Here is a 14,127-nt window from a genome sequence, read left to right on the forward strand (position 1 = left end):
CCTTTCACAAAAAATTGGTAAACGATGGCCCAGTTAGTTTTTTTAAAGATGATTTTTTTGTTGCAAGTAGCTTAATTCTCCCACTTAGTGGCACTCTATTGCCTTCCTAACCTGCTGATAAGCTTCTGTGATTTTGTTTGCTATACTGCTGCCCCCTACTTTCTGTCTAGCTATATGCACTCTGTCCAACAGAACACCTCATACTGATCCAAATACAGTCCCATAGTCCCGAGAGCAAGGGTTTGGTGCAGTCCCACATGCATTGTAAGTTAGAGCACATGCAGCTGAAAGTGGAATGGCAGTTATTGGCTCGTACAGCATAGCTCTTAGTTTGGTAATTGCTGGAAGGTTTTGAATGGAATTCATCATGAACAGCATTCTGTACACCGATTGGCACATGCTTACATTTGCAAAGCGATTTAGGACTGACTGTTCAGAGGTGTGCTGATCTGAACGCAAGTAGAAACACATGTCAAATATATGTATTCACAATGGTATGATGAGTATTTTCAAGTGGGAGGGAAAATGCAGGGGAGTGTCCCTAGGAAATGCTTAGTTCTACTGCTAAAACAAATATGGGCACATCCCAAAATGTGCCTTGAGCCTAAAGCAGAAGTGAAACCTGGCAGAATTTGAACATGGGCCTGAAACAGATATGGTTGAGCACCTCGGGGACATGCTGAATTATATTTGAAGTCAGTGGGAGTTGCGGGCACTCAGCACCTTTCAGGATCTGGCCCTCTTACTCATTTAAACTGAGAGCAGAATTTGGCCTAATAAACTTTTGTGTGCACTACCTAGCACAGTGATTTGCACTGTAATAGGACTTGAGCACAGGGAACTTCACAGGATTTTATACAGCAGTGAGCCCCTGAGGTGGCTCTGGATTTTGTTTTGCAGCAGTAACCGTGGTGATCATTTTATAAGACTCTGGTCACTGAAGTCAGTTTAAAGTGTGCTGAAGAGTGTTGTCTTTTGCCTTGATAATCTGCAACTTTAGGTAACTAATGAAAGTTTAGACTTACACTGGCTGCAGCCAGGCTATGGGGCAAACACTCTCTTGGGGGAGTTTGTTTGGTCAGTGTATACAAAGAAGGGCATGATGAGCTGGGTTGGAGTGTCATTGGCATCTCAGACCCTTGTATAGATGGCAACACCTACTAGAGGAATCTGTCCAAAGGAGGGGCATATGCCACTGTTCAGAAGCTCTCCTCTACATCCATACCTAGAGTTATTCTGCTTGTGTTTGTCCTGTGCAGACAGAATACCTGAGAGCACCACTGCTTGGGTGCTGCAGGTCTGTAACCCCTATCCCTAGACTTCCTCTGGCTGAATTTGTGCCCTTGGTTTTGAAAACTAATAATATGTTTGAAAGCTGAGGGAGTAATGGTCTAGTGATTAGGTGTAAGCATGGGAGTTAGGAGACCCAATTTCAATTTCCTGTTCCACCACAGACTTCCGATGTAACCTTGGATGATTCACTTAGGCCGGGTCTACACTGGGCCCGGGGATTGATCTAAGTTACGCAACTTTAGCTACGTGAATAATGTAGCTGAAGTCGACATACTTAGATCTACTCATTGCAGCGTCTCCACTGCAGTGAGTTGACAGCTGACGCTCCCCCATCCACTCCGCCTGCACCTCTTTCTCTGGTGGAGTGCCGGAGTCGACGGGAGAGCACTTAGCGGAATTGACCTCTGCTGGATTGATCGCTGCCCGTCAATCCTGTGGGTAATGTAGACAAGCCCTTAGTGTCTCTGTGCCTCAGTTTCTCATATGTAAAATGGGGTTAATAGCATTTCTCTGCCTCACGGGGTATTGTGAAGACCAATTGGAAGGGAGTGTTGTTTACTTCTCTTAACACAAGAACTAGGGGTCACCAAATGAAATTAATAGGCAGCAGGTTTAAAACAAACAAAAGGAAGTATTTCTTCACACAACACCCAGTCAACCTATGGAACTCCTTGCCAGAGGATGTTGTGAAGGCCAAGACTATAACAGGGTTCAAAAAAGAACTAGATAAATTCATGGATGATAGATCCATCAATGACTATTAGCCAGAAAGGGCAAGGATGGTGTCCCTAGCCTGTGTTTGCCAGAAGCTGGGAATGGGCAACGGGATGGATCACTTGATGACTGTCTATTCTGTAATTCCTTCTGAAGCACCTGGCATTGGCCACTGTCAGAAGATAGGATACTGGGCTAGATGGACCTTTGGTCTGACCCTGTATGGCTGTTCTTATGTTAAATTTGTTTGTGTGACACACTCAGTTGCTGTGATAATAGGGGCCATATAAGCATCTAGATAGTTTTGAACATTGCTGTCAGTTAATGCCCGAATTTATTTCTGTCTGGTTTCTTCATTTTTGAGTCAAGCTGAAGCATGTTGAACACCTGTAGTATAGTTCACAGGAGTCTATGGGGTTGCTGAAGGAACTGTTGTCTGATTTCCATAGACTCTCACAGATGTTTTACTGAGGGCTATGAGGAGACTGCAGTTACAATTTGTCAAGCTAGTACAGATTTTAGTGTTAGTACAGTTTTTGCTGATGGCCCTGCATATTCAATCTATTTATATGCTGCTGAGTATCTTAAAAAACTCAAACAAATTGTGTAATTATTACAAATGCACAGCTGCAGGTTGAAACACTTAGAGACATGAACGCCTGATCAGCATGGCTAAAGATAGTATCTGCCAAGGGGAGAAAAACTGATTCCAATCTTGTCATGCTTAACTTGTTTTATTTTTTACTCCAAACAAAAAATATAGTTTATTTGCAAATTCCCAGGTCTTAACCTTCAGGTTGTGTAAATCAGCATAGTCCTGCTAATGATGATGGAGCTACGCTGATTAACACAAGCTGAAAATCTGGCTCTTATTTTCTAATCAAGGTCGGGGGTATTATCTCAGGGTCTATTTGAGTCTCAAAACAGGAATAATGCATACTTTATAGCAATCATTCTTTTCTGTATATCCCAATTTACTTGCTATGAAGATTCACATTGGCCAAGATATTTATAAACTCTGTAGACAAATAGCTGCAGCCTGAAGGTTTAGCATTCAGTTGTGTCTGGCAGTGTTTTATGAGGTTTATTAAGAAAAAAGTTTAAAAAAGAAAAGTTTGCCTAAAGTTTTCCATGCTTCAACATTGTTATATTGAGTTTAATGTTCTGAAAGCCAACTGCATAATATCTAAATTCTTATGTTAACACAATAATGATTTTCAGATTTTTGGAGCTCTCCGGCTAACAACAACCCCCCAAATCCTTCACCTCCCCGTAGGCCTCTGCCCTCAGACAATGCTTGCAAAGACTCACGTCAGCTCTGCCTTATAAATGGAGTGCATTCTATAAGAACCAGAACGCCTTCGGAGCTGGAGTGTAGCCAGACCAACGGAGCCTTGTGTTTTATTAATCCTCTCTTCTTAAAAGTGCACAGCCAGGATGTTAGTGGAAGTTTGAAAAGACAGAGCCCAAGAACTCAAGATGTGAATGGGACAGAGAAGCCTCGCTCCCCCCCACCCAGACCTCCACCACCTTCTATTAATAGCCTTCTCACAAGTCCACAGCTCTCCATGTCTATAAAGCAGGCGAGCATGCCAGGAACAGTCAACCATAACAAATATAGGAACTTGGATTTGCTGCAGAAGAAACCAACCCCTGTTCCGCCTCCTCGTCTAAAGAAGCAGGCTGTTAGCTTAGAAGGGGAAGGTAATGCAAAGACCGTGGCAGTAATTCGATCTAGTCATAACTCAGTGCGAGGGTCAGAAACTGCTTGCGATCCAGGTGAAGCCCTGTGTGAGCAAAATTTAACAGCTTGCAGAAAGACCTTGGCTACAAACTCTGAGTCACTAGTACAGTGGAATGGAGGCAGGCAGAGACTGAGCGACATGAGCATTTCCACCTCCTCATCTGACTCGCTGGATTTTGATCGTAGTATGCCGTTGTTTGGCTACGAAGGGGACACTAACAGCAGCCTGGAGGACTTTGAAGGGGAAAGTGACCAGGAAAGCATGGCACCCCCTTTGAAGCCCAAAAAGAAACGGAATAGTTCATTTGTTCTTCCCAAGATTGTGAAATCCCAGCTGAGGAAAGTAAGTGGGGTGTTCAGTTCTTTCATGACCCCCGAAAAGAGGATGATCAAGAAAATTGCAGAGCTGTCCCAGGACAAGCGCACGTATTTTGGGTGCCTGGTGCAGGACTATGTCAGCTTTCTCCAGGAAAACAAGGAATGCCACGTTTCGAGTACTGACATGTTACAGACAATTCGGCAGTTCATGACACAAGTTAAGAACTATTTGTCACAGAGCTCTGAACTGGACCCCCCCATTGAGTCACTGATTCCAGAAGACCAAATAGGTAAGAACCATTGTGTCTCTATTTTCAGGGCACTTAAAAAGAAAAAAAAAAAATCTGAATCCGTGGTCTGAGTCTTTGAACCAGATTTGGGGATATAGATTTTTCTAGCAAAATTCAAAACCACTGATTTTTTTGTTTTGTTTTTGTGTTTTTTAAAGCTCAAATGCAAAAGTTCCATACAACTATGTTAGAATGAAAAGAGTTTTTGAGAAGTTGCCTTAAAACTGTAATGATGAATGTTGGACTTAATTTACAAGTGACTAATTTTTTTAAAAAATTTCAGTGCTGAAATGTTACATTGACGGATTCTACACTGCGTTTTTTCTCTGAAGTATGTGGAAATATTTTTAGTATTTAATTAAAACAGTGTACATACACACACGTGCACCCCCCATATGTTAATCATATATGGCAACCATAAAATTAAAATACATTGGAAATGAAAAACAGATGGTGACATGGAGAGATTTCATAACTTACTTCGAAATACTCTCTCATTCACTATTGGCAACTTTCACTGTCTCCACAAGAGGTTTTTATAAAAAGGAGAGGGAGATGCTAATCTCTGGATTTCTGTGCCCCTCTGTTTGTAAGTGTTTTATAAATGTCTGAAAATGAACTGGATGATTGGGTTCACATTTTACTAACAGAGAAGGATTTATGTATGAACAAAAGTGAAATAGTTGGATATACATGTTTATAACAGTCAGGGATTTGTGTATGCACAAAAGTGAAATAGTTGGATGGATACACATGTTCTACTAACAGACAATGACTTGTGTATGTACAAAGTGAACTGGTTGTACAAAAACTGACTGTCCCTTAGTCTTGATGTTTCTCAGCGGTGTTAGTGAAAGAGTTTGTAAGCCACATTGACGAGGTAAACATCCTTGAAGGAGAAATACTTTCCTCATGAGCTCATTTCAGTCATAATTCGCTTGTTTTTCCCCTTCACTTCAGTGTCCTAACAGTTTGGCCAGTGAATAATTTAGTGACTTTTAAAATTGGCAGATATTTCTTTCACTGGCAGTGGTTAGTGTTTTTGTTTTGAAATTTTGGAACGTATTGAGTAAGAGGTGCTTTTGTCACATTGCTATTCAACAATGAGGGAGTGAGGTTAACAAGTACTGCCAGGCAAATAATACACTCTGAAAAGTTTCCTGTAAATCAAGAGTATTTAAAAGATTCTGATTGCTTTAGTTAGAAAACTAAAAGTATTGTGTGGACGTTGTGTGTTGGGCTTTTGCTCTATACAAGTATCGGTTCTATTGTGTTTCTGCATAATCTTAGATATTTGACAAAGAAATAGAGCTTCTTTTTTGTGATTTGGTCAAGGTTTGATTTTAACTTTCACTGTTCTTTGCAAGGGTGTGGTTTAATCCAGCCGGTGCGTCTCATAATAGCTTGCTAAAATGATGCTTGCTTTTGAATGTCTCGGTAAATTAGAGTGACTGAAGTTATTGAGCACTGTAACTAAACTGCCTTAGTTTTCTTCAGCGATTGAGCGTCTGACTTTCTTTGTGCAGCTTCTTCTAAATAATTTATACAGTGAGGAAGTTTAAGCAAACATGGAACTTGCATTTGAACAATCTGTTGCTTTCACCACTCCTGAAGCCCGCAAAACACCACAGCAGAGCAGGAACATTAAATGTTGCTGACCTAAACAGATAGCTATGTGGCAGACAGACTTAGTCGTCCTACATAGCAGAATCTTTTACAACAGAACAAAGACCAGTCTAATCTCCCATCTAGTGTTTTATTTCACGGTTTTGGTACTGAATTGCAACCAGACTTGTGACTACAACTAAATAGTTCGTTAATTTATGATTCCTATTAAAGTTACATTATGAGACAAAGGGCTGGTTTATACTACACAGTTAGGTCGACATAAGGCCCCTTATGTTGGCCTAATTATGTCAGTGTCTACACTACAGCCTTCCTCCCACTGATCTAAGTGCCTTACTACACTGACATCATAACTCCACCTCCACGAGAGGCATTAGGTTTATGTCAGTGTAGTTAGGGCAACACTATGTCTGTGTAGACACCACATCCCTTACATCACCTGTCTTGTCAATTTCATGGCAGGAGCCCTCAAATTGACAAAAAAAAAGCCCCTGCTCCCCTAGAGAGCTGAGTGGCTGGACCCTGCTCCTAACTGGGAGCTGGGGTGAGAAACCCAGGGGGCTTTCTCCCACTCCTCGTTGGGAGGCAAAACCCGGGGCGGCTTTGAACCCCTACTCCCAGCTGGAAGCCGGGGTGGCTTTGGATCCCGCCCAACCCCAGTTTGGAACTGGGCAGCTTTGTCAGTTTCACAGCTCAGTGAACTGTGAAACTGACAAAGCTGCCTGAGTCCTGGGGAGCAGGCGGGGGTGGGGTGGGAGAGAAGCTGGGGCAGTGGAACTCCACTCCCGGATGGCAAGAATCCCCGGGCGGCTTCCCCCTGCTCCCGGCAGGGAATGGGGTGGGGGCGAGGAGCCCCAGGCAGCTTCCCCCCATTCCCAGCGGGGAACAGGCATGGGGCAGCCCACAGAGACCTGCCCCTCAAAGGTCGGTGGAAGTGCTCCTGGTGAGGACATGCACCACTGACCCAAGGGAAGGCAGTGTGGACATGCACCACCACAGTAATTACTGCGGTGGCTGTAAGTTGAACTAATATAGGTCGACTTATATTTGTAGTGTAGACATAACCAAAGGCTCTTACTGTAGGTACATCTAACTTGCTTATAGATATGCCGCACCTTCTGGCATGTTTGGAAGATGTTTCCTTTTAATATCCTTCATAGAGTATGCCGTGGTGTTGGTGGTGGTTATTAATAAATGTTTATTTTATGATTATATACACTTGTTCTGATCCCATTGTGCTAGGCTATTTACAGACATAAGCCTGGTCTACACTACAGCTGCCGGTCAATATAAGCGACCCAGTTTGAGTTACATTAGTAGCCTAACTCAAGTCGACGTAGTTTAGATCTAGTTACTGTGGGGTCCACACTACGTTATGTTGACAGAAGATGCTCTCCTGCCGACATTGCTTCTGCCTCTCGTTGAGGTGGAGTACAGAAATTGATGGGAGAGCGCTCTCCATCAATTGAGCGTGTCCTCACTACACCCGCTAAATCGATGCCACTGCATCGATTGCAGCAGTGCCGATTTAGCTCCATAGTGAAGACAAGCCCATAGAGGCAGTCATGGTCCATGCCACAAAGAGTGGATAGATTTAGAGCCAGTAGGCCCAGCTGCACCCCATTGAGAATGCTCAGGAGGAGGAGAGGTGACTGCCCTCCTGTGGGGAAGGGCAGCTTTATGTTGCCACTAGGCCTGGTGGAGGCTGGATACAGGACACTTTGGGCATCTTGACTGTTTCCTCTTCCCTGGCCTGTTCTGCACACTTTGAGAGCTGCACTAGCCAGTTCCTGCCTCATTTTCCCCCCCAACAGAAAAAGTGTTTTGGCCAGCTTGTTCCACTGCAGCTGGTCAGACTTTCTTCAAGAGGCTCCCCCATATCCTAGGTTATGCTTCAGGAAGCTGGTGTAACCCTGGGCTTAGTCAAGCCCCAAGTATTTAGGCATCAGAGCTCCAGTTTCTGAGGGTTCTATTTAATTATCTGCGTGACCATGTGTAGTTTTTCTCAGACTCCTGAAAACAAAAAATATTGGAGAAAATCTTCCAGGTTTTCCAGAGAGAGGCAGATGAAATAGTTTAACTTCTGCCAAACCGTCAAAAGAACATGCACCAGCCTTTCTAATTATTCCTGACAGATGCAACCTAATGTTAATGCTGTAGACTGCTACCCCTTTACGAAATAACAACCTTCCCCTGGTAAGAACAAAGAGTAGGCTCCTGTGCATTAGGACTCGGCAGAGAATGCATGTATTCCTCTTTTGCACCAATTTGGAAATGATGGGGGAGATTTGTGGAGGCATAAAGGGGAGTTAGGTGCCTCAATTGCATAGGAGTTGGGTGCCTATCTGCCCTTTGTGCCTTTGAAAATCTCACTTCTACATCTGGGAACTTGTTCTTTTTATTCTGTATTGCTAGGATAGTAAAAGTGTGGGTATGTTTTTACATTGATGGATAGTAAATTAAAGTTGATCAATAAAATAAACTTAAAATAAAGCTCTAAGGTGGGATTTCAAAGAGCTTAAGGGATTTGGTTACTTAAATCCCATGGATTTTGAGCACTTAATATTTTAGGATGCTTTGAAAGTCCAGTCCTAACCCATTTTATTATTTAAGTCAATAGAAACTAAACTGCGTGTAAAGAGTTGAATCCATGTCTAGCTGTATAAGCACAAAATAGAGATTGAGACTGGTTTTGGAAAACCCAGGTTGAATTCAAAGTTCACTGATGTTTGAATAGCAGACATTGGATGCTTTATTTATGTTTAATCTCTGTGGCACCTGACAAAACAGTAACAACAACCCTGATTCTTCTTCTGTCTCTGGCCAGAAAAAGATTAATGTGAATGCTTATTGAAGGCAGTTGAGGCTAGAAAAGATCTAAACAACTCAACATCTCCTGACCCCCAAAATCTAGGTCTATCCCAAGAAAGTCCTGGTTTAAATACAAACCGGTAACAAAACGTTGAGTGGTGGAAAAAGGCACCTACATATAAACTAGATTGTTTGTTTGTTCTGGCACTCTTAGCTGTTCACAGCATGCTTTTTAAGGTTTGTATTTTAATGCAGGGCCTATTAGTATCAGTGTGGAATTGGCCAGTCCCTTCATTCAGGACATCCTTTGTCACAGGCAGTTCCACAGTTGAGAAATGGAGTCAATGTTATCCTGTGGGGAGAAATCAGAACTGAGAGATGTGACTTCTAGTTTCTTTTCCTGACTTGCTATGGGACTTTGAGCAATCATTTAATTACCTGTCCTTCAGTTTCTTCTTTCTGTAAGAAGAAAGAAGAGTGTAATGAGATATACCTATCTCACAGGCAAACTGTGCAATTTAGTTTAATGTCTGTAGAAGCTTTAACATACTCTGATGAAAGGCACTGTAGAAATGCCAGGAAGTCCACCAAGCGTAGGAGGCACAGCCTTTCCGAACTAAACTGTATCTCTCTCGAAGCTCCATGTGGTGTAATACCAACCTGCTGATGTATGCGGGGTGTTGAGAAAAACCCAAATTAGGCTAACAGAGTATATAGTGTGTAGCAATCAGTTCCCCCACATTTCCATCTCCACTGTACCTAGGTGATCTTTTTGTTTTCAGCCTTCCAAGAAATTCTGTTCCTACAGGCTGCATCTTGCTGTGACATTGCCCAGACTGGGCACATCTCCCCTCAACACTGTCAGTCTTAAATTATCAAAGTGCTGAATAGAACAGTGCATGCAGTCATAATAGAGGGAAATAAGGCATGTGTGTGAGCCTGGAGGCTGAAGGGGGGAAGATAATCTCAGTGGAGGAGCAGTAGTTGGAAACTGAGTGCAGAGAAGTTTTAAAATTGGGACCTTGGAGAAAGGCAGGGGAAGGTGGAAGACCATGGTATTCTCAGTGCAGGGAGGACTGCAAAGACACTTGCTATGACCAGTATATCAAACATCCCAGATTTAAACTTGTCCTTTGTTGCTCCTTTGCAGAGTTACACAACAGCAGGTCAACACAGGATACAGATGTATTTCTACAAGCCACAGCGAAACTCGCTAGCCTTTCATTTCATTTATCAAAGCACTTCCTGTTCCCAATTTGTGGCTAGTGACTAATAGTAAATATTGAGTAAAGAAGGCTTAACAAGACTTAATTTAAAATTATGTACGTGGAACCCCTCAGTGAGTGTGTGTTATAGGTCCCCCTTTGTGCTGATCCACTGAGGAGATGAGTTGTTACAGCCCCCGGCTAGGGGGGCTTGGGACTTAAGCTGTAGCAGCTCATGCTTTTAGCTCTGGAGGTTCCTGGTTTGATCTCCAATGCATTGGCCAAGATGGTGGCCCTCACATCAGCACTTAAAAATGTGAAGTATATGTATTTTTTTTATAACATCCACTGAACGCTCTCGCTATAATTTTCAAGAATGCTGAGCACTGACCAAACTCTGCTCTTGTTTAAATCATTCGGAGCTATATCACTGATTCCAGTGGCAGTTGAGTCAGGCCAATGCTGAGTGCTTTAAAAAATCCCACCCTCAATACCTTAGAAAAACACAGGCAACTAAGGCTGTCGGTGCAATATATCCTACAAAATATTCATGAAATGCCATGTTTTCAGTTCCCAGATTTCCACTGGTCACCAACGCAGCCCATTAGGAAGATAGTAATTGCCAGACTGAGGGCTATCTAACACAGTATCCTGTCTCTGACACTGGCCGGCACCAGGTGTTTCAGAGAAAGATGTAAGAACCCTACATTAAGAACATTAGTGGGTCTCTAATAGCTGGAAATTGCCTTATGATATGAAGCATGAGGTTTAATAACTTTCCCAAGTTTTTGTAATTCATTGTGATCACTCTGGATATTCTTGTTTATCCATATAGAGGTCCAATCCCTTTTTGAATCTAGCTAAATTCTTGGCCTCAACAACTTCCTGTGGCAATGAGTTCCACAGTCTAACTTCACGTGGTGTGAAAAAATATTTCCTTTTATCAGTTTTGAATTTGCCACCTATTAATTTAATTGAATGTTCTTTTGTTCTTGAGTTTATTCTGATAGTTTGGGAGGGAGGAAGAAGAATTTTTGCAATAGAGACTGAGATTAAAAGAAAAGCAGCTGTTTACAATAATTAACCAATGGGAAATAAAGCAAATGCCAGTGCAGTCAAGTTGTCAGTTATATTCTCTTTGGCAGTGAAAAAGTAAATGACTTCCTTGGTCATTGATTATCTCTGTGCAAAACCACTATATTAAAAAAGGGCCATTAGCCTCAATTTGTCTAGTCAAGTCTAGGCGTGATCAGTGTCTCTTGAATAGTGTATACATTTTCTTTCTCAAAATGTGGTTTTCCTTTATTTAATTTTCATCTTTCTTATTATGTGTCATGAAGTAATTGAGCCATATGGAGGATTCCCACCCTCACCCTACTCCTTTCCACACACACACTTACGAATATCTCCCAGATACTCTGATTTGTAATGTAATAGAAGACATTAGGAACAGACTTGTATTAAACTTTTCACTCTGTGCAGAAAGGATGAGAACAGGTACTGTCAACATTCATGAATCACCAGCAATTATTCTGTGAATCCCAGTTAGGAGATTTCTGCACTAGACCATGCTGCTGCTCATGCTGCTATGCTGCCTTCCTTATGGCAAGATTGTCTTGACTGCTTAGCAGAGGAGCTGTCTCATCTACAGGCAGCTGGCTAGTGGTTGTGTGGGAGCTTGCGATGCATAGCACTGTCAGCAGTTGCACTTGGCAGTTCAGCCTCTCTCTATGTACAGTTCAAGATAGGCTAAGTTCCTTGAAAAATTGGCAAACCTGATTCATTGGGTATCGCTGGCTCCAAAGGCGATGCCTGCGGATAACTCAGGATTGTTAGGAATCACTATGACAAATTGCAGATGTGATGGCAGAGGCAAAGACCTTTGCCTCTTTGCCTTCCTGCACAGCCGCAGTATGAGAATTAAAAAAAATCTCAGTGATGCATTAAGGATACGATTCTAACATGATGATCACAGAGGTCACAGATTCTGTGACTTTCCAGGACCTCCACGACTTCTTCTGGGGCTGGAGCAGCAGCCCCTGGAACAGCTGGCCAAGGGTCAGCCTCGGGGCTGCTGGAGCAGCAGCCAGGGAATGGGGGTGGGCGCCTGAACAACTTGACCAGTGGTCAGCCCTGGGGCTGCCAAGCAGCTAACTGGCAGCCAGCCCCAGGCCCGCCAGAGCAGTGGCCCCCGGAACAGCTAGCCACTGGCCAGCCCCAGGGCCCCCGAACAGCTGACGGCTGGGTGCTGGAGTAGCGGCTGGGATGTGTGTGTGTGTGTGTTACTAGAACAGCTGATCAGGGCTGGTCAGTCTCAGGGCCCCCATACAGCTGATGGGTGGCCAGCCCTGGGCCCGCCAGAGCAGCAGCTGGGGTTGGGACAGCTGCAAGCCCAGGCAGTGCTCTGTTTGTCCTTCCTCTCCGCAGTTATTTTTAGTAATAGTCAGGGACAGGGTACGGGCTTCCATTAATTTTTGTTTATTGCCCACGACCTGTCCCTGACTTTGACTAAAAATACCCGTGACAGAATCTTAACCTTACCTGTTTTTTATCCATAAAGCAGGGTGACCCGTGAGACTGAAGTCAGGGAAGAGAGTACCACCCATACAAAGGTTAGAGCTTCATCATAATCTTTTGTCCTCACTAACTTATTGGTAGAGTGAGTCTGCTGGCAGTATTCTCCCTCTCAGCCCTTTGAGACTGCTCACGATCTGTTAGCCTCTGAAAACTGGCCAACATAACAGGTCCCTTGCCCCAATAGGAAACAAGTGCACCAGCTTCAAACTACAGGAGGTAGTGATTAATCCAAGATGTGGGCAAGTGTTCTATTCTCAGATCCTAGCCCAGGTGCTCCCTTATATGCGTGCTTCAGATAAAGACAGTTATCACAGACATCCAACTGCCATTAGAACCAGGAGATGTAGGGAATCTAAACTGTACCTGTTACATTTCAGTGGCCTTAGTATCACCAAACATGATTTTAACACAATTTGTTTAGATCGTGGTCTTTGTTAAGGGTCAGATCCTGCTAGCTTTCTATGTAAGGAACTCCAGTTGAAGTCAGTCAATGGGAGTTTTGATTCACAGGGAATGGAAAGTTCAGGTCCTAAATGTAATGTTTGGCAGCACTTAAAAAATAGCCTTTGATTTTGAGTTCAACAAATTCCAGCAGATGAAATGCTGGCTACAGAAGTGTCTCACTTAAAAGCACACAAATTACACAGAGCTTTTGATATTTAAAGAGTCAGTTGGTAAAGTTTTTTTTTAAAGGTAAACTGCCAATAAATACATAAATAAATAAAAAAATCGGGCATTAATGATGTTAGCAAGGAATAGTATGTGGCATATTGAAATAGGGTTATCCTAGTTCATTTACATTGAGGATGAGGGTGTATATTTCCTGGATGGGAACAAATCTCTCTTCTACCAAGTATGAATGTAAGTACTTTCTTATCAAACCTGATCTTGAGTGAATGTCTGCAGCCCTCACCCGTGGAGAGGTGAGGGCTGCAGGCTCCGGGGGCTGAGGGTGGGGCTGGTGGTGGGAAGGGAGATATGCGGGGGTGTGTTCTCTGGAGTTGGGGGGTTGGGGAGCCCGGGGGGGGGCGATGGGGGAGGTCTGGGGAAGGGTCCGGGGGAGAGGGGGATATAGGGGAGGGTTCTGTGGGGGGATGGTGGAGGTCGGGCGGGGGTTCTGGGGATCTGGGGCAGGCTGGGGAGGGACCCATGGTCTCTGGAGGTAGAGGTTTGGGGAGCAGGGGTTGGGGGGGGGGGATGAGAGGCTCTGAGGAGCCAGGGGTTGATGGGGGAGGCTGGAACCAGGGAGTGGGACGGGGGGGGGCGCTGGAGTGGGGGACATATGGGTGGAGCTGGTTGAGTGGTAGAAGCATAAGAAGTGGCTCTGGGAGGCTAAAAGATGGGAGATGGCTTAAGGGAGTCAGTGGAAAGAGGGCTGGGAGCCAGGAGATGATGGGGGTGGAGCCAGGAGCCCTGGAGAGGAGATGACCTTGGGGAGCCAAGGGGGCTGGAGGTAGGGGTTGAGGTGAGAGATGGGGAGCCAGAAGATGATTGCAGGGGGGAGGCCGGAGCTATGGGACCAGGGGGTAAGCAGGAGAGTCAGGGAAGT

At 43.9% G+C, this 14,127-nt stretch overlaps 1 protein-coding gene across 6 annotated transcripts in view; it reads left to right on the plus strand.

Moving 5' to 3' along the window:
* The window catches only part of RIN2 (Ras and Rab interactor 2), a 106,260-nt gene that overhangs the window by 76,979 nt on the left and 15,154 nt on the right, over window positions 1-14,127 (plus strand). For all 6 annotated transcript variants that reach the window (XM_084622543.1, XM_084622548.1, XM_084622544.1 and 3 more), the window contains one exon: window positions 3,229-4,359. In XM_084622543.1, the coding sequence (XP_084478669.1) occupies window positions 3,229-4,359 (1,131 nt within the window). The remainder of the gene's footprint in view (window positions 1-3,228; window positions 4,360-14,127) is intronic.

The sequence above is a fragment of the Lepidochelys olivacea genome, assembly GCF_965140295.1.
Source record: "Lepidochelys olivacea isolate rLepOli2 genome assembly, chromosome: 3".
In the NCBI taxonomy this organism is placed as follows: Eukaryota; Metazoa; Chordata; order Testudines; family Cheloniidae; genus Lepidochelys; species Lepidochelys olivacea.